Here is a 21,606-nt window from a genome sequence, read left to right on the forward strand (position 1 = left end):
GAAAAAACAATCAATGTTAATATTTAGCTTAACATCTGGAGAACCCTCAAAATAATTTGGGGACCCCTCTGGGGGTCCAAACTCCAAAGTTACCCTCAGGTTGAGAACCACTGCTCTATAAGACAACATTTTCAAATGGAAAATGATTTGATATAGTGAAATACCAGTAAATATGGTATATCACTGATTCACGATCAAGACAGTTCCCCATGATTATGGTGAGATTCTGGCCCCACCTCACACAGCTCTTAAGTTAACATGAGGAATTCATTATACATCTGCTGGAAAGCTGCCAGTCAGCCAGCAGTGGTTGTGTGCTGATAGTAATTAATATACAGTAGCTCCACACAGCAGGCAGCTGCTACAGCGAATGAGTTGGGTTTTCTTACCATAAAATACATTTCAACCACATGAACCTTAGCACACATATTCTGGGGCGAACATTCAACGTAAATAACCAATCTATAAAGCTCACAATTCATAGTGGGGCATTGCTTAGACCTAAAAGTCTTGTGCAGGTTTCCAAAACTATGGCACTGCCTCTTTAATGTTTTGGGAAATTAACAAGATTCATCTGTTTTGCAGTTTAAGTAGTCTGTAACAGAGTAGCCCTGATTGATTCTCATAAACCTATTATTACGGGGTCTGCCCTTTGGCAGTGTAGTGCTTGTTTGGTTTTCCATGTTTAAATGTTCCGCATAAAGAACCCTGTAACCCTGTAGTTCAAATCAGGAAGCTTTTAGAGTGACAGCAGCAGTAAATTCATTTGTCAGATTGAGGCTAATATGGTGTTTAAGGACACACAGTACTGTACCAACAGTATTGTCAGTGACACATGCTGCATCATTTAAAGGCAAAAATAAATGGAGAACTTTACTTACAAGCAGAACAACCAGTGTTTTTGTGACGATGTTCTAGGACACCAAGTCAATCAATATATTAAGTAAAACAATATTAAAGTTTTTCTCAGAACATCTTGTGACCTGCTTCTGGGCCACACAGGGAATGGTCAAAGCTGTCACATTTAGCAAAACCAACTCAAATGAAAATGGTTGGGTCTGTAGAGCCACGTCATGTAAAAAGGGTTGTTAGGGTTCTGATTTGTTCCAAACAGATTTCAGACCCTCTGTCCTCAGTGACACAGTCATTGCCAGGATGAGCAGAATCAGCTGTTGATTGCTCCCTGGCCGTCTGTCAGTCATCGCCCCCCAGCTGTCTGATTGGTCTGTACGGTCATCATGTCATACTCCAGTTCCCAGCAGCGCCTCTACAGAAGAGCGTCCGCTGAAGATGACATCATTGACGGAGACGCCGCTGTAGGAGGAGCCAATCAGGGACAAGGGAAGGTTCCTTTCCCTTATGTAGCTACGCATGGACTCTGGAGGGAGGGACACACATATAGTTTGATTGATTGATTCATTGAATACAGTACAGCTGTCACAAATGTCAATCTATAAGATAAACAGTCAGATATATACGTAGTACCCAAAGTCTTGCGTAGCCAGACAACTATTCCACAATCTCCGAATGCTATACAGAGTCTGGAACTAAAGCTCCGGAACGGCGAGTTGGCATTTACGTTCATGAAAATATATTTTAAAATGTAATTTCTGCTAAGCAGCAAGCTAAATATGCTTTTTTATTTATATTAGGATAAATGTGCACGATGTTAAAAACGAAACGGAAGTGGGAAGGAGGCTTCACTTCCGCTTTAACCGGATACTCACCATTAGACCTCTGTCTCCCCAGACTGTATGACGGGAGCATTTGCAAATCGTGGGAGTCAACAGTCTGGCCACGCGAGACTAACATCACTATAAAAGTATGATGATATAACATTGAATCCATGGAAACTCACCTATTCTTCTCCAGTGTCCCAGGTAGTACTGAGGTATACAGTCCTGAACACAGAAGACAGAATATTATGGGCACCAATACTACTCTCATCTGATGCAATGATCAGTTATTTGAACACACAAGAGACTAGACAGTCAGATAATTCACCCTTTGTCAAGTCCCACCCCATGTCGCTCTGTTACTAGGTGGGACAAAAAAGCCAGGGAAGACTTTTTTTCCCCATTCACTTCCATTATAAAAACAAGATTTTTCATAGCCTCATTATTGCTATTTAAAGTACCAAAAGAAAAACATGTCTACTGTACATGACATTAATAAAAAAGTACAGTAGTTACATTGCAAAACAGGGGTTTTCCCTCTGAAACAGGCAGAGGGCAGAGAGAGAGAGAGAGCAGTGCATCTTGGGTGACTCGCACTGACCAGGAATTGTGGAACTATAGCCTCGCTCTCAACATAAAATGGATTTTAATTGTAATTCTGCCCATTTAAAATATATGTACCTCAATCGAATATCTTAGTTACATCGATATCGTTCATGTGAACTAGTTTGTTGAAGCTTATTCATTATAATTATCGAAATCACTATGACCGCGCAGTGCCGTACTGCGCCGCGGCCGTGTCGCGCATCACCGCACCGCGGTGAAAGAATGAAAGGACTTTGTCCCACTGCATAACTCCGCCCCCGGTAGCAAAAGTGAATGATTTTTCACATCAAATTATTTGATTTCATTCACTACATCACTGGTGATTGTGAACACTGGATTTCAAGGGTTTCTGGACAGTGTAAATAGGTCATAATATGGTACAACACAGACACAAGCACGCACGCACACACGCACACACACGCACACACATTGTCCTACCCTGTGCAGAGCCACCTTACTCCAGATGGGCTCCATGGTAACTCCTAGGTGGCTGCGGACCGCGTCAGTGGCTGTTGCTAGGAGACGCCCCTCCGTCACTTCCTCTGGATTCCCAAACACTTCCTGGAACCAGGCCCCGCCCATCATCACCTAGCAGACAACCAATCACCACAAAGAACCATGAGCTTTAACCCACACTGGTCAGTTTTGAATTTGAGTGAAATTTAATTTAAATCTTTATAAGTAAAGAATGCAGTCATTCATGAGATGAAGTATAAACCTTGAGAATGGTTCTGGGATAAGAAGAACATTATATGTATTATATATATATATAATATTATATATATATATATATATATATATATATATATATATATATATATATATATATATATATATATATATATATATATATATATATAATATATGGATATATTCATCCAGACGTGAGACAGTGAGAGAGACGGTCGCATAGCACTATAGCTCTACAAGCTCAAGGCCACTTGTGGTGAAAACTCACTGCAGGGCCAAATCGAACAACTAAAGGACAAAATGACGAAAAAGGATATCGAAGAAATAAAGACCTCACTCAGCCTTCAGGCTGAGGGAATGACCAAAATGACGGAATTGATGACCCAACATCAGTCTGACCTGATGAAGGAGGTCTTGGCTTTGAAGGCGACGGTCAAGGAAAGAGATCAAAAGATTGAAGAATTGGAGAAAAGATTGGATGAAATGGAACAATATTCAAGGTTGGATGACATAATTATTTCGGGGCTGAAAGTTAAACCATTCTCCTATGCCATTGGCAGCAGCCAAGCGGCTGCTGCCAATAGCCCCAGCACCCCGCCAGAAGAACAAGCAACCATTGAAAGGCAAGTCATTGATTTCTTTAAATCAAAGGAGATTGTGGTGGACCAGGATCATATCGCTGCTTGCTACACACTCCCGAGCAAGGATCGTAAAGCAAACCCTGTTATACTCTTGAGATTCGCAAACAGAAAACGCAAAGAACAACTCTTAAGACAGGGAATGAAGCTTAAAGGTTCGGATGTTTACGTTAACGAACACCTAACAAAAAAGAATGCTGAGATTGCCAGAGAGGCACGCATCCTTAAGAAACAGAAAAAAATTCAAGGTATTTGGAGCAGAAATTGCAAAGTGATGATAAAACCAAATGGAGATACAGCCAAGATAACAGTGGTACGTGATTTGAAGGACTGGACAATTACAAATGAAAGATGGACACAAACACTGCTGTTTTTATTTTTTGGACCAAGACAAGAAAGAACGGGACAAATACAAATGAATTGTGCTTAATTCTTCCTGCCATTTGTGCCCAAGACTGCTGCTTCTGTTCAACAGACAGTAAATCCCTTGTCTCAAGGACATGCCGCTTGATAACCCTGTAGCCAAAACACTGCGCCAACTCTACTACAGAAAAATGTCAAACTGACTCAGATAAAGAATGCAAAACACGGGCTTTGCCCAGCAAAGTGAATGTGCACGTACTGTAACCATATTTGAACTGAAGCGTAACAAAAGGGAGGCCACAACTGAATTAACCTGGAAAATATCATGGACAATGCGTAATCATGGACACAAACCTAGAAAAAAAAAAACTACATTCACTCTATCATGTTTCACCTCCATTAATTATTACACTTATTATTATTATTATGATTATTATTATTACCCATATTATTAGTTCTGTTTGTTTCGCTTTTCTTTTCTTAATTTTCTCTTACCTGCTATTAGGCTGATGTATCCTTAAATCCTAAACACTTCTAAATCATTATGAATCAAACAGTTAAAAAAAAAAAAAAAAAGAAAAAAGTACATTCATTCTATCATGTTTCTTTTCAGTTATTATTATTATTGCACTTATCCTTTTATCATGTTTCCTTTATCTCCAGTTATTTAATTACATTTTTTTGAGAAAAAAAAGTAGATTATTCTATTCATTTATTTCATTATCACCAGAAGGTAAAATCGTATACTCTTATAACATATTTCTGATTCCTGAATTGCTAGTGTTGATGTATATGGAAATTCTTCCAACATGTTTTTTCCCTTTTCTTAATTGTCCATTTATTTTTTTTATTTTTTTATATATCTTTACATATCTGCTATGAGGCCGATGCATCCTTGAATTTCAAACATTCCTATAACTAATCACTGTATTTTACTCCTTGAATAAGTAGGATAGGCTTCTACAAGCTTTCAGCTTCAGCCTATTCCTTTTGATCACATGTAACAATGACTAAGTGGATGTATGACTTGTAAAAATGTGAGTGTTCAAATAAACTAAACTAAACTAAACTATATATATAGACCCCAGGAGGAGCAGCTGTGCTTAGATCACTGCTAATGGGGATACTAACAAATAATCAAACTAGAAAAGATGCAATTAGAAATTGCAAGTGTGGTTGCCTACGTGACTATATTCTGCAGCAAGCTAAGTGTAATATCCCATTGATTCCCTATTGATTCCCACTCCCATTGATTCCATCAATTTCCAATGGCAGCGGAAAAGTTATCCTAGTTAGTAAATAAAGTTTCCCCAGGACTATAATGTGTTGCCCTGTTGGGCAACCACACTAACTAGTAAGATGCAATTGGAAATTGCAAGTGTGGTTGCCGTGACTACTGTATATTCTGCAGCAAGCTAACTGTCATGTGAAGCTCAACCAATCCTCGAGCTGGCACCACTCCTCAAATGTTTTTCCATCAATTTCCAATAGCACTTGATTCACAAAAAAGTGTATCTAGAGTAAGGTTTATCTAGTGGAATAAATAGAGTTTCCCCAGGACTACAGTGTGTTACATAAGATAGATGATCTATGGGCCACTTCTGAATGACTGGGACCACAGCAAGTAATGGAGCGATCAATTTATGTTAAAGCTTTTAATTCAGGTGCAAACAAAAATAGAGAGCGACTGATGTTTCAACGCTAAGCACCCTCTGTCAGAGCTTTTTTCTTTGGACTCAAGAGGATGCATAGTGTCCAAAACATTCCTATTCACTGGGTTCTCCAAGGAATGACATGTCATAGATCAGCAAGTACATTGGAATTAAGATCAACTATTCCTAAATCAAATCAATGTTGCCAAGATAGAAACAAACATGAAGATTACCAATTACCAAGATGGGTTGACTTGGTTCATATAAGATTGTTTTATTATTTTGAAATCACACCCAGAGTGAAGTAAGCGGTGCCTTTAAGGAGTTCATTTCATTAAGCGTCCCGCAAAGCTGGGCATTGGCCAAGCATTGCAGGACGGACGGACATACAAGTTAAGCAGCTGTTTTGGATGTATGATGCTACTGTATAACTACCATCTATCTAAAGTGTATTTGCAGGTCTGTGGATCACAGAACAGTGTCAGCTCTGCATGCAGCTGTGTGTGTGTGTGTGTGTGTGTGTGTGTGTGTGTGTGTGTGTGTGTGTGTGTGTGTGTGTGTGTGTGTGTGTGTGTGTGTGTGTGTGTGTGTGTGTGTGTGTACCGTCAGTCGCGTTGTATCTCCATTGGAACTGTTGTGTTCAGGGAAGGGAACGGAGTCATACACCACTCCTAATACACCTCGATCTTCTGATGATGGCACAAGGTGACCAAAACCCTGGGGGGGAAACACACACACACACACACACACTTTTCAGAATTGGTCCAAATGTTCAAAAGCAATAGCGAAAATAGACGATCTACAGACAGAGACTACAATCGACCTCTTACCGTTACAGGAAGGATGGAACCTTTGTACTCCAGGTTAACCACGGCAACTGTTACCATGGCGATGTCCTGGAGCTGTTGGGCGAGGGTCTGAAGAGAGGACGGCAGGGCAGCAGAGAGAGCTGTGGAGAGAGACAGACAGTGTTCTAAATGCCAGGAGTGGAATCGGCTCGGGTTGTTGCCAAAGTTCACTCCATTTTAAACATCAATAATGATTAGGCCAAAAATTGCAGGGGAATCCATAGCCCCAGTGATTATGATTTTAAGGTCACAGTGATCTATATATAACCTGTTACAATATATAACAGGTTGGTTGTGCTACGTGTGGGCCTTAAATCGGAAATATGCCGGTCCAGAATTTACCTTTGGCCGGCAGAGCAGAGATGATGTGGTCAGCAGATATGGTTCCGTCATCCAACTGGATCTACACACACACACACGCACACACACACACACACACACACACACACACACACACACACACACACACACACACACACACACACACACACACACACACACACACACACACACACACACACACACACACACACACACACACACACACACACACACACACACACACACACACACACACCTCTACTGGTTTATAACCAAAGTCTATTTTTTCAAACTACAGTATATAACACCATCAACTCTCAAGTCAGATGAGCTGGTTTATAGAGTTGGGATCAGTAGTAAGTTGTATAGGGTTGATGGGTTTTATAAACCCAAGGGCTCCCCCTACTGGCGACAGTGTCCAGGTTTTTTCTTAAAATAAATTTGTTTTCAAGAAATAAAAAATAGCCACTCTACATATAACTTAATAGGCTATTATATGTATTTTGTCATTTCCAATATATTAGGGGTCTCTAATCTCCTAATCTATGGGCCCCCCTCACAGCAGTACGGGGCCCTTTTGATCTGAAAACCCATGCGGTTTCTAATTTCTAAAGTTCTAATTTCGCCCCTGGTTGGGTTACATGTGTTACACTACTGTGTGTACGGATTAATCCTAGGAGTTTAGGGGGAAATGCCAAGAGAATTAAAAACCAGGTTGGGTAGACGTGCATTCTGATTGTGTTCACTCACTGACCTCCCAGCCTGACCCGGAGGGGCGGATCTGTTTGACAGAGGCATGCGGGTGGAGTTGGACCCTCCCACTCTGTGCCAGCCAATCAGTGATGGCCTCGGGGAGAGCTTCCAAACCTCTCCGTAGCGACCACTGAGCCCACTTCTCCTCACTGGACCTTTGGGCCAGGGGACCCGGAGCAACCTGGGGACCAGAGTCTGGAAGACAGGGGACCATTTCAAATAAACACTACAGTTGTTGTGGATTAGACTCTCAATTCCTTTTTGATTACATTGATTAGCTTGAATAACTGTTAAACCCCTTGATTGGAGCAGTGGTTCTCAACCTGTGTTTTCATTCCTCACTCTCATATCAGCTGGTCATTACGTCACACTGTCATACTCCAATCAAGGGTTAGGGTCTTGCTTTCTCTGCTATGCTTGGTTCTGAAGCTTTAGAACGATTCGCTGCTAGCGGCTGCCCTCCTCCACCTTGCACGATCAGTCTGGCTAAGCTCAATAGAGGGTATGCGCGTGACATCACTGTTGCTGGAAGTTATGCAGGAGCGCCTACTGAGTGGCAAAAAGCGTATTTCTGCCATTGACAGCCCATACATCCAAACAGAAAAGTCCTATCTGATTGTATTAAACAAAGTTAAACTCACCAACATTGCGGCTGTCCTGAAAGCTTGAATTATCCTCTTTCTATCTGCAACGTTTTTGTTTCATAAAAGTCCACCATAGGCATGTTATGAGCTACTTTCTGTCAAGATATTCTGTGCGGGTGATTATTTTTCCAAATGTTAGAGTTTGGAAGCACTCGTTTTCAACAACACAACATCCTGCTGTGTTGTGTATTATGTGCAATTTAGAAACAGGTGGTATGCATGACCGTTGAGTGATTTGCAACTAGCACTACCAAATTCCAATGCTCAATGCTGCTCAATATTTTGCCTGTGGTTTTGCCACTCAGTCTAGATTAGGGGGCGGGTCCCAGTGGACGTGCATACCCTCTATACTCGTGATTGTCTGATTAAGTTGACTGTCTGATTAAGTTCATGTCATGTATTGCTATTGTTCTGCTATTGTCTGCCTATGGGGTGTATTGCTTAGCGTTCCCTGATTTTGCTTAGCATGCTCAGAAAAGCTTGCACAAAATTCAGGGAACATATCAGAACTCTTCAGAGCCCTTTAAACAGATTAACTGTGCTCCATTTATGCAATAAATGGTCAAATCTACTTGATGTGAACGTTCCTGTCTAAAATGTTGTTTCATTGTGTCATTACCTGTTCCCAGCAGCATGCCCAGCACTATGGAACCTCTGCGCTGCTCTGCGTTGTACAGGAGAGGAAAACAGGAGCGCACACTCAACTTCCTGCAGTCCCCCGCGAACACACCACGACACAAACTGTCAATGGCTATGTTTGCCAGCTGTGCATGCACGCACATGCGCACACACGCACACACACGCACACACACACACACACACACAATGAGAAGGACAAAAAAACTGTTTGTACTTAGGTAGGTTCTAGGTAGGTTGTAGATCTGATCAGCTATTTTCAGGAAGAGATTTGGTGTAGAGGTGGAAAAAGGAAGGGGGCATACTATAGTACAGTGTTTCTCAAATGGGGGTTCGTGTACCCCTAGGGGTACGCGGAGGTACTGCAGGGGGTACTCAGAAAATTCCCCCCCAAGAGAAAAATAGAAGTATAAATCATGATAATATTATTCATAGTTAAATAATTTACTTCAATTGAATTAGAAGAAGAAAAAACATTTACTGTCATGTTTAATGATGACACTTGGAGCCTGATAGATGCTAATAACACAAATTACATGGTACCAGGCAACTGGGATGTGTTTGAATGCAAGTTATTGACATGAAAACTGGACTGAAATGTTATGGCCAGTGTTGAAAATGAATCTGTTCAGGAGGCACCATTTGAAACTCTCACTCCCTTTCTTATTTTTTGTGATGTTATATTCTTGAAAAGGGGGTTCAACATAGCATCATATACCAAAAGTTATGGTTTTAATTGCAGTTGTATAAGGAAAATGTTGTTGTCGGGTAAAGGGGGTACTTGGAATCAAAAATCAGGGAAAGGGGTACTCAAGCCAAAAAAGATTGAGAAACACTGCTATAGTATATACATAGGGGTGTAACGATACATTTTAACAGCGATACGATATGCATCACAATACAAGGTTGATGATACGATACATGGACGATATTGGTTCATTCATAGCGATACAATATGATTCGATTCAATGATTTAGTAACGATTTAGCAAATAAATTAAATCTGTGTAAAACGTGTCAATAGTTCATGTTTTAAGGGACAAATGCATTATTATGGATGTAAATAAGTAAACACTGTGATTCTCTAGCAAATACATGTACATGGACATTATATTTCAACACATATTGACATGAACACAGAGATTACCGTACACACATTTAACGATAGACCAAGAGTAGCTATATGGAATGGAAAAGTAATCCCTCTTTTTCATTTTCCCTAAAATCGCTAAATACAAAGCACAAATACTTAGTTTCCATACAATCCATTATTTGCACTGCAAAACGATTCAATACCGTTTATCTGCATTGTGAAACAATACCGATACGATATAAAGCCAAAATATATATATTCTTTTGCATATTGATATGGTAGATCATTGCAAATTAAAATCGATTTTTCGATTCAGTTACTATATTGTTACACCCCTATATAGACCAGTGGCTCTTAACCTGTGGGTCGGGACCCACATTTTTTGGGGGGGTCCCCAGATGATTAGCTCAATGTGCAATTTTTTTTTTCTCACTCAACAGTAAACAAACCAACATACAGTTTAAGTGTATAGAGGGTATCTGCACATTTCTAAAATGACAAGTAAAGGACTTTTAAGACTTTTTAATACCTCTAAAATTAAAAATCTAACACTGTCAAATACATTGTCAAATATTAGAGGCAGAAATTGTGAAAATAGCCGATCTACATGCCCACAACGCAAGGCGTTGTGAGCATGTAGATCTGCTATTTTCACGATAGAATCATTGTGACCGTCAGGTCGCATTTACTATCAAAACCTCGACCAGCTGTCAATCTGTCAGTCTGTCACACTTTTGCCCGCAAAATCGGTACACAGTATGTCTACAATCATCTTATCAACATGGATCTGTCCCATTTAGTGCCACCTTCAGGGCGATTTTTTAAAACACATTTTTGGACACTACTCCTACAGATTTTGCCCTAAAATCACGCAAATCGGTACACACTTAGTCTACACTCATCTCATCAACATGGATCTGTCCATTATAGCGCCACCATCAGGCAGATTTTTGCAAACACATTTTTGGACACTGCTCCTACACATTTTGGCCTAAAATCACACTGCGACCTGACGGTCACTTATCTCCCGTTTAGGGAGTCTTACTGGTGTTAAACAAAATGTAATGCATCAACTCCAAGTAGTGCTCCTCAGGGAGGGGGGGGCGTCCCCAGTTAAAATATGATTATTTGGGTTTGAGAACCACTGGTATAGACCCCTGGGGGACTCCATGTCTGCTCTCAGAAACACACCCCTCAAAACACACACACACACACACACACACACACACACACACACACACACACACACACACACACACACACACACACACACCTCGTCCCCGAGCCTCCTGGAGACAAAGGAGTGAATGGACTCATCTTCCTCCTTGCCTCTCCTCACCAGCAGCTCCCTGGCAACGCTGAACAGGAGGGGACGGGAGAAGGGAGGAACCGTCTGGATCATTCCACTGGAGGGGAGGGGGGGGGGGGTGGGTGGGAGAAAGAGATCAGCCTGCTATTTATTTCTCAGAGTCAGAAAAGTTGATTTTCTATTTCAATTTACATTTTTTGGTCAAAAGAATACATATGAGCTTTTTTATTTTTATTTTTTGGTGGCCCGTTTTGTTTAATCAAACTACAACAAGTTTACCAGCTCTGCCTTTAGGACATTTTCTTTGTTTGCTGTATGCGAGTGAGCACACGGGTCCTATGACAACAGGTATAATGGGGTTTGCATTAAAGGGCGGGGCATTCATTCCCTATTTATTACATCGTTCCCGAGTAGGCCGGTACCCGACTAGACGAGCTTCTAGTTACATTAATTTGATGTCGGTACTCTGGCTTATTATATTGGAGAACCTTGTTGTGTTTATAGGAAGACAGGGCTGTCGACCTTTTGCCACGTTCAGTGCTCTAATGAGCGAGATCCGTACCAGAATTACTCTAATTAAAGTGAAGATTTATCTTCCAAACAAACCGATTTCAAATAAAATTCGATTAATCGCCCAGGCCTACCACCATGGTCCGAGCTGTCTCACCTGATCCCAGACGGCATCCGGTGCAGTTCTCCACCCACGTACAGATACCTGTTCTTGGAGGCAACATGACTGTAGGTGACCGGCAACACCTCCCCCTGGAGCCCCAGGTCCTCCACCTGCACAGACAGATAAGGGATGGGTCGATTATCGATATTATCGTTTATCGTGATAAAAAAAAAAAACACTCACAATAATCGTATCGTGGGGATTTAAAATTATCGTGAAATTGTCCTCTGTCATGCACTGGGATCAAATCACCTTTTATTTGCCGAGCTGCATATCTATCTGGTACCACTTAAACCCTCTATAATTAGTAAAACGCCCTGGAAATAACGTACTTGATAGTCTTTTTTTCACCCTCAACAAATCTTACGCCCCAGGATAATGGAATGTTAGGGATAGTTTGATTAACAGTAATCGTGATAAGACAGACAGGATGGCAAAGACAGACACGGGAATATGCTACAATGTAATAACAACTTGTCTTTTGACTTTAACGGGTACACATTATTGTGTATCATTATTTTATGCTTTAACTATTGAAAAACAGCAGATATACAAGCTCACAGCGCGGCACCGAGAGCCTCGCTGCGAGCTTGTAGATCTGCTATTTTTGAAAAATTGTGAAAATTAGAATTTTGACCCGATTCTATAAGTGTCTTTTGAATCCTTTTAAGACTTTTTGAAAAACCTATGCTTCTATGTCAGCAATCTGGCCAGCCATCGTAAAAGAAAAGGTCCTTTTCACTTAAATGGAGCTCAGTTAGTCTGTTCTTGAGAGACTACCATGGCAGTGGTTCTCAAACCTTTTCATGTGAAGGACCCCCAAAATGATATTTATTTGGCCACGGAACCCCATCTCAAAATATTTAGTTCCAGGGACCACCCAGAAGCAAAATTTGAGTTACAAACGTTCGCTTTGAAAATACATATAGTCAAAGATTTACACACATTTTCACGACTTTTTCAAAAATAGCAGATCTACAAGCTCGCAGCTCGGTGCCGCGCTTTGAGCTTGTATATCTGCTATTTTTCAATGGTTAAAGCATTCAATAATCCTAGGCCTAAATGGGTTAGAGTCATGTCATGACTCAACAAGGTTTTTTTGTCAATCACTCATACAGGTATGCCCCACCGGGACCCAGTGCCTCCCTGCTTGGCACAAGTCAGCATCAATATTACAATTTGATTGAGGTTAAGTCTCTAGCCTGCAACATAGCGTCATGTCCAGGCCAGGGCCAGGGGGTGTACTTGTACATCAAGCTGCCTCACGCCATACTTAGTAACTTAATACTGAGCTGACCAGGGTTACTACAGTACCATGTAGGAGTGGGCGATATAGTGATAAATATCGTTGAGACGATACAATGTCTCCACGATATGCCTATTCATAGATATCGTATATATCGTGATACAATGAGGGATCCTCATGAAAGATCCTGTTGAATTGTTAATACAGAGATTCGTTGCAGAATCCATTTAAACCTTCATTTTGGTCTAAATCAGTAGTTCTCAAACTTTAGAATGTCAAGGTATCCCCTTAACTCTGACAGTATACAAATGAAACCAAATGGACCTGTAAGGGTCCATTTGGTTTCATTCGTATACGGTCAAAGTTACATACTTGAAAGGGTCAATTTAGACCTCCCAAAAGGAACCCAGAGAGTAGCCTGGCTTGGCCAGACTATATGCAGCTAACTAACTTTAACAGTTAGGCTACCCAGAGAGTCCCTGGACTCCACTCTTTGAGGACCACTGGTCTAAATGGTCTGTTACTAAACAGTACAACCACTACAAGGTAACAAAAACTAAAAGAAAAGGGTATTTTAGTTTTTGTCACCTTGTAGGTGGTTGTTGTACTGTTAAGTAACTTGAAAAATAACCATAAAAACCCAACATGAAAAAGAATCATTATAAGATCTTGTATCGTGATACAGCTTGGAAAAATATTGTGATATTGTATTTTTCCGTATATCGCCAACCCCTTGTACCATGTTGAGTGTGTTCCGTCCCACCGCCCCCACAGGTCGTATCCCTCTGGGGCCATGTTCAAACACCGCCCCGTCTGACCTCCTGGTCGACCACAGCCAGCCCCCGAAACGCCCACTGGACTCGCACACGATGACCTGCAGGGGAGAGAGACCGTTAACAGTTGGAAGTGGAACACATGGAAGATAATAACGTCACAATGTTTCAAGTGTAGCGGATGTTGTACATCAATCAGTACAATTACAAACCTTGGTAACCTGGGGGCTCTTGGTGAGGTAGTAAGATGCCGCCAACCCCCCGATCCCCCCTCCTAACACGGCTACCGTCTTCATTCACTAAACACACACACACACACACACACACACACACACACACACACACACACACACACACACACACACACACACACACACACACACACACACACACACACACACACACACACACACACACACACACACACACACACACACACACACACACACACACAGTGTTAAACAAGAAAGTGCAGAGTAGTGTAGTGCAGAGGTTTCTCGGGGCACAGTATGTTGTGAGATTTCTTTTAAGCACCCAAAACAAATACAATCATATTTTTGTGTTAATTAATGGGTGCTGTCGTCTGTCGTGCATCGACTTCACCATGATGTGACCACAATAGTTGGGAAACCATCTTGCCACTCCAAGAAAAAGATTTAGATGTATTATTTAAGACGCATTGTTTGTGTGTGTGTGTGTGTGTGTGTGTGTGTGTGTGTGTGTGTGTGTGTGTGCTGTGGGATAGGGTTGGGTTGGGTTGTGTGTGCTGTGGGGGCGAGGTCTGTTGATAAGAGACAGGCAGTTATTTTATCTGTTTCATTCCGTCTATGTAGTCTAATGTACTGCAAAATAACACGGTTGCTTAGATAGGCATGTTTATGGAAATATAAAAGGATAATGATTGTGTTTGCGACTAGTTGCATGTAGCGAGTAGTAGTTGCATTGGTGCAGTTTGGCATTTAAGGGTGCTCCTGCTCATTGACCAGGGTTTAGAATAGAACCCTTGTTTCAATGGTTTTAGGATGACCGCAGATGTAAAAGAGCAAACATCACCGTTCAACTGAACATGATGCTTCTATAGGAGAAACTTGACAGACAAAAACAAAAGACAAAAAAAGGACAAAATATGTTGGGAAAATATGTGGAAAATGTTTATGACCCGTTTCTTCTTTGAGTACCATTATAAAGACATGGAACCACAAGAGAGACACTGCCTTCCTAGTGCAATGCGGTTCTCATTCAACATTTTAATTTCAAGGACTCCCATAACTAACTACAAATGGAACTGGAACCTCAAATGGATGGATCCCTCTCAGAGTTCCAGATGTATTAAAAAGGAATCAAACACGCCCTTGAAGGAACCTACCCATAGATAGTTCCTGTACACCATGGGTCTTCAACAGGGGGTCCGGGACCCTAGGGGGTCCTCAGAGTTACTACAGGGGATCCTCCAAATCGTTGTGTGATAGAAATGGTTTCTTCTTTTTTATATTAAACATGTGAACCCTAGTGCCCTTATTCTGAGAACTTTAGCCAAAAATAGCCTATCTACAAGAGCTTGTAGATCGGCTATTTTTGGCAAAGAGGTTTGGTGTAGAGGGGAACAAGAGCAGTACAGTGAAAGGTCAAGTGTATTAAGTATTGACAGTTCAAGTGGTTAAATACCTGAAAAAAACATAAATTGACATGAATTCAAAATACACTGATGATTGTGCTGTCAGACTATGACACTATATGGAATTGGAATCTATGGAAAGGTTTTGGTGGTCCCTGCTTCATCTCTCTATCAACTAGGGGTCCTTGGCCTGAAAACGTTGAAGACCCCTGTGTACACCACTTTGAGAACCACTGACCTAGGATTATGATGATTGTTTACCTGTCACATAATCATGACAAGTGACAACAACAGTCCACAGCTCATCATTTGAAACCCCCGCCGACCCCCGGGTAGTAGAGTAAGGTGGGGTAAAAGGCCCCCCCTAAGGAAAATGTCTATTTTATGACCAATTAAAATACATTTTGATATTAATTCAGTATGTACATGTTAACAATGCTTTACCCAATACACCTATATGGGCACCATGTTGAAAAATTAGATACATTTGATTTTATAGTACAAAAAGAGAAACATGTAAAAAGGGCCTATTGCCCCACTACTGGGGTAATAGGCCCCCCTCTATGGGGTAATAGGCCCCCTTCTATGTCCTGGAGCAGAATAAGTGCTACAATCATGAAAATTGCCATGAGCATTTTCCATGGGTCACTTGACAAGATAATTGTCAGAGGAATTTGAATTTTCAAGATGGTGGCCATTTTTCAAGATGGCTGACACCTTAGTGGAGCAGTTATGTGATATAATAGTTTGTTTGGTGATATAAGTATGAAAATTGGCATGAGCAGTCTCTGTGGGTCACTTGACAATTAGCCACCCACAGCTACTTGAAATTTCAAGATGGCGGACATTTTTCAAGATGGCCGACACCTTGTGGAGCAGTTAAGTGATATAATGGTTTATTTGGTGCTCCACTAAGGTGGTGGCCATCTTGAAAAATGGCTGCCATATTGAAATTTCAAGTAACTGTGGGTGGCTAATTGTCAAGTAAGTCTGGGTTTCCGAGGCTAATTGCCAAGTGACCCACAGAGACTACTCATGCCAATTTTCAGGCTTGTATCACCAAAATACCCAGGGGGCAAAGGAAGGAAGGTGTGCTGCATTTGCCCCGACATAAAAAGTTGTCTACCAGAAATATTGTCTATGACCCAGTAGGATCACAACCTATATGGACAACCCGGTCAATTTGTACAACAAAGTCCAATATGGCCGCCTCAATATTAGCCCCTATTAGTTTTAATGGGGGGTGAATAGGGCAAAATTTTAAACTGAGGGATATTTCCACGAAACTTCACAGGTTGATCAATGGTATACATATGAACATTTTTTGTATTGCAAGTTTCCATGAAATCCAATATGGCCGCCACAATATGGCCGCCATAATGTAAGGACCCAGAAAATAGGTTTTGCCTCTAACTTCTGAACCAGATGAGCTAGAAACGCAAACTTGGTGTCTATTTCATGGTGTCTGACCATGGGAGACTCAATGGAATAGCTAATTTTATTATTGGGTGTGTCTGGACCTTTATTGTGCATATTTGCAAGATGGTGGACTCCCAAAATAGAGCTTTAACATAATTTCTACCATTATTGTTGACTGCTTTTGCAAATACAAGCAATATGAATCCATTTGCTAAGATTTATGGCACAGAAGGGACTTATACCTGTATTATTCTTGAGTTTGCATGTTGTCAAAATGGCTGTAAACGAGATATTATATTTCCTGTCCGATTCTACTGTATGTAGTTGTAGCAAAGACTTCAGATAAAATCAGAGACCAAAACAATGTATCTTAGAAATTATTTTTTTTATTTAAAAAAAAAAGAAAAAAAGAGAGAGATTATCTCAATGAAATGAATGCAACTGCCTTTTTGGGTCTTTCACACATAGACATGCACATGCTTTCCAACAACTTCAGCTTCAGGGAAATTATAATGAACACATGATTAAAACAGGCTGCATTATAATGCAAATAATTGCTAGTCACTATCACTGTCATGTGTACCTATCCTGCTGCATCTTGTCTCCAGTCCTTGGCAACGACACCCCAAGTAGCATGCAATTCCCTTCTTCGCACATGAAGTTCAATCACCCGAGAGAGACTTGGAGTAGAACCGCTGCTCCTTCACTTGGAAAGGAGTCAGCTTAGGTGGTTCGGGCATCTAGTACGGATGCCCCCCGAGCGCCTTCCTAGGAAGGTCCTCGATGCACGTCCCACTGGGAGGAGACCCTGTGGCAGACCTAAGACCAGATGGAAGGATTATATATCCAGACTGGCCTGGGAACGCCTCGGTATACTCCCAGAGGGAGTGGAGGAAGTTGCGCAGGATAAGGAAATCTGGAAGTCTCAGTTGGAACTGTTACCCCCGCGACCCGATTCCGGATAAGCGGTTGAAGATGGATGGATGGATGGATGGCACATGAACAGTTTTTCTGGCAGCCTTTGATACAGCTACATGATATTGCCTTGTCCATTGATATAGGCCAGGCTGGCTCTGTAGATGTACAGGGGACTGCCTTCCCATCACTGAGAGACCATCCATATTCAGTGAAGCAAGGGATGTCTGGCTTCGCGATGTGTGCAGTTTTATCTATTATGGCTGCAAGAGCAGCTCTTTTCAAGTGCAGGTCAAAGGCATTTTTTGTAGGTGGCAGCAGCTTCAACAGGGTTGATCGGTTATTTAGGAACTTGTACACTCTCAGCTTTGCCAGGTCAAAGTCCTCCGAATGGTCAGCTTTTGATGCATATACAGCTATTGTGAGGTCTCTAGCCTGATTCTTGACATCCTCTGAGAGGGAATAAGAGGAATTTTCACCAAACTCCTGAAGTGCAGGGAGATCTAGACCCATGCTGGTCTTGAACCATGCCTTCTTTCCAGTGAAAAAGGGATAGCTGGTGGTATCTGTGAATAAAGGGCAGGGCACGACACTGAGCGAGTCCAAGGGCTGAGACCATGTGATGGATAGGAAGATATGCATCCTGCTCTGTTCTCACCCACAGCTCTGGAAGGTCTAGGAGGTGGGTGGCAGCATGATATAGATGCCTATATCATGCTGCCGCCATGGGAAGGCAGTCCCCTGTCCATCTACAGAGCCAGCCTGGCCTATATCAATGGACAAGGCAATATCATGTCGCTGTATCAAAGGCTGCCAGAAAAACTGTTCATGTGCGAAGAAGGGAATTGCATGCTACTTGGGGTGTCGTTGCCAAGGACTGGAGACAAGATGCAGCAGGATAGGTACACATGACAGTGATAGTGACTAGCAATTATTTGCATTATAATGCAGCCTGTTTTAATCATGTGTTCATTATAATTTCCCTGAAGCTGAAGTTGTTGGAAAGCATGTGCATGTCTATGTGTGAAAGACCCAAAAAGGCAGTTGCATTCATTTCATTGAGATAATCTCTCTCTTTTTTTCTTTTTTTTTAAATAAAAAAAATAATTTCTAAGATACATTGTTTTGGTCTCTGATTTTATCTGAAGTCTTTGCTACAACTACATACAGTAGAATCGGACAGGAAATATAATATCTCGTTTACAGCCATTTTGACAACATGCAAACTCAAGAATAATACAGGTATAAGTCCCTTCTGTGCCATAAATCTTAGCAAATGGATTCATATTGCTTGTATTTGCAAAAGCAGTCAACAATAATGGTAGAAATTATGTTAAAGCTCTATTTTGGGAGTCCACCATCTTGCAAATATGCACAATAAAGGTCCAGACACACCCAATAATAAAATTAGCTATTCCATTGAGTCTCCCATGGTCAGACACCATGAAATAGACACCAAGTTTGCGTTTCTAGCTCATCTGGTTCAGAAGTTAGAGGCAAAACCTATTTTCTGGGTCCTTACATTATGGCGGCCATATTGTGGCGGCCATATTGGATTTCATGGAAACTTGCAATACAAAAAATGTTCATATGTATACCATTGATCAACCGGTGAAGTTTCGTGGAAATATCCCTCAGTTTAAAATTTTGCCCTATTCACCCCCCATTAAAACTAATAGGGGCTAATATTGAGGCGGCCATATTGGACTTTGTTGTACAAATTGACCGGGTTGTCCATATAGGTTGTGATCCTACTGGGTCATAGATAATATTTCTGGTGGACAACTTTTTATGTCAGGGCAAATGCAGGTTTCCCAAAAAAAGGCTGGTTTGCCCCCTGGGTAAAATAACCCTTTATATCACATAACTGCTCCAATTAGGTGTCAGCCATCTTGAAAAATGTTTGTCATCTTGAAAGTGTCCATTTCAAAGTGACCCATGGAAACTGCTAATGCCAATTTTCACGTTTGTATCATTAACTGAACGATTCTGCCAAAAATAAGCAGTTATTCTCTCCATGGGGCAAAAAGCCTCCGGGGGCTTCTTACCCCACACGAGGGGGGGGGCCTATTACCCCAACGCTGTCATTGCAAAGAGTGTCATCTTAAAACTTAAACCTTTTTTATTTTTTTTATTTTTTTAAGTTGATCATTTATCATAAGGCCTTCCTAATGATATACAAAAAATAAGTGAAGAGGTTCAACTTATTTACACAGAGTTTGGAACATTTTCACAGTGACAAAGAATTAGATCAGTTTATCTTAAATGTGTTTGATTGAGAAAGTTATGACCTGGATTAAGGTGAGACAATGAAATTTGGTATCCATGAAGAGCTAAGGATGCCAGGAATGTGCTGAAATCAAAATCTTTGCCACCTTGTAGTTCTGTAGTCAAATACAGCTGGGGGGCTTATTACCCCAGGGGGGCCTTTTCCCCCACTCTACCCTACAGGTCTACTCTACTCTACTCTGTCTGAATGGTTACATGCTACAACAGTGAAGGACGATTCTTATTACACAAGCAACGCTACACACGCCAACATGAAACGCTCTCTTTTTAAACGGCACACATAATAAATAATAAAAAAGGTGACCTTACCTTAGTCGGTTATATCATGACAGGATACTGACAGAAGCCACAGTTACAACAGCATTATTATGATTACATACCACTGGGTTCTGTCAAGTTCTCCAAAAATAAAAAATCTAAACTTCCGGTACAATTTCCAAAATAAAGGCAACTGTTACGGCCACTGAAACGTAGTCCTGAAACATGACTGTTGTCTCACGACCGTCATGGATGAAGTTCAACCTGTTGTTAAGCAATTTAGCCGATTTGCTACGCACGTCTACCATAGTGGACGTCTACATACAATAAAGCGCTTACTGAAGGCTCACGGATATCACACTATGGTACGCTTAAGCAGAATTGCCTGTATCTTCCAAATTGTGTAATAAAAAGTATTTTAATTCGAGAGGCGGCCATTTTATTGGATTTTTCAACTCCGCGATCCCATCGGTTGGGAGGTGTACTACACGCTGATATACTAAAAACCTTTTTAGAAAATAGCCGCCGATCGGATTAAAATTATTTTTATTAAACAATACGGAAGATACGGGTTATTCTGCTTAAGCGTACCATATTGTGACATACGTGAGCCTTTAGAAAGCACTTTATTTTTGAAAACTGAACGTTTGTGTAGATGTACGTGGCAAATTGGCAAAACTGCTCAACAAGACGTTGAGGTCGATCCATTAGTGCCTTCAGGGCTACCACTGCCCCGGGCTGAGCTACGTGATTACTAGCCTCGGAAACCCAGACTTTTATTTTACTGATTGATCATATAAATTCACGAGTTTCTTTATATTGTCACGTTATTATAGTCGTCAACGGGAAGGTGAGCAACTGTTACATAATTATTTATTCAGAACCGTTCTGAGGTGAGTGAATGGATAAATTATAACCATAACTATCTAAGACTTTATTAACTTCCGGTGTTATATACGTATTCTTCTTTGTTGGCGAATATTCACTGTTATGGCCGTCATTTACACCACCTGGTGGCTTGAAAGAGAAACTGCACCCATGAATCTGAAAACATATTTTCAACCTTTGTTAGCTTTGTATCATTGTTCACTGTTGACCAACAATTCATTGAGTCACATTTCCTTCTACCCGAAGCTGATTATATATTTCCTTTATAAAATCTATCCCATGACAAACTGTTTCATGTCAAG

The 21,606-nt window shown here is 41.1% G+C and overlaps 1 protein-coding gene across 1 annotated transcript; it reads right to left on the reverse strand.

Annotated features, from left to right (window-relative positions):
- Nucleotides 1-976: 976 nt before the first annotated feature.
- Nucleotides 977-20,537, reverse strand: ppox (protoporphyrinogen oxidase). The gene is made up of 13 exons (XM_080748736.1): nucleotides 20,468-20,537; nucleotides 14,133-14,219; nucleotides 13,887-14,021; nucleotides 11,896-12,011; nucleotides 11,193-11,325; nucleotides 8,811-8,955; nucleotides 7,549-7,742; nucleotides 6,816-6,876; nucleotides 6,456-6,574; nucleotides 6,229-6,342; nucleotides 2,721-2,870; nucleotides 1,859-1,901; nucleotides 977-1,378 (listed from the first exon to the last, which is right to left on the reverse strand). The coding sequence occupies exons 2-13, from the start codon at nucleotides 14,214-14,216 to the stop codon at nucleotides 1,242-1,244; spliced, it is 1,431 nt and encodes a 476-aa protein (XP_080604862.1). The 5' UTR covers nucleotides 14,217-14,219; nucleotides 20,468-20,537; the 3' UTR covers nucleotides 977-1,241.
- Between the last annotated feature and the right edge of the window lie 1,069 nt (nucleotides 20,538-21,606).

This window comes from Nannobrachium achirus, assembly GCF_963921795.1.
Source record: "Nannobrachium achirus genome assembly, chromosome: 2".
NCBI classification, from domain to species: domain Eukaryota; kingdom Metazoa; phylum Chordata; class Actinopteri; order Myctophiformes; family Myctophidae; genus Nannobrachium; species Nannobrachium achirus.

Bases quoted from the DNA above. Each gene is read 5' to 3' on its own strand.
- ppox (XM_080748736.1), bottom strand. From the start codon at position 14,216: ATGAAGACGGTAGCCGTGTTAGGAGGGGGGATCGGGGGGTTGGCGGCA. The intron at 8,956-11,192 runs GTGTGTGTGTGT...GTGCATGCACAG, and splicing joins CCAGGAGGCTCGGGGACGAG to CTGGCAAACATAGCCATTGA. The intron at 6,343-6,455 runs GTAAGAGGTCGA...TTTCCCCCCCAG, and splicing joins GTTCCATCCTTCCTGTAACG to GGTTTTGGTCACCTTGTGCC.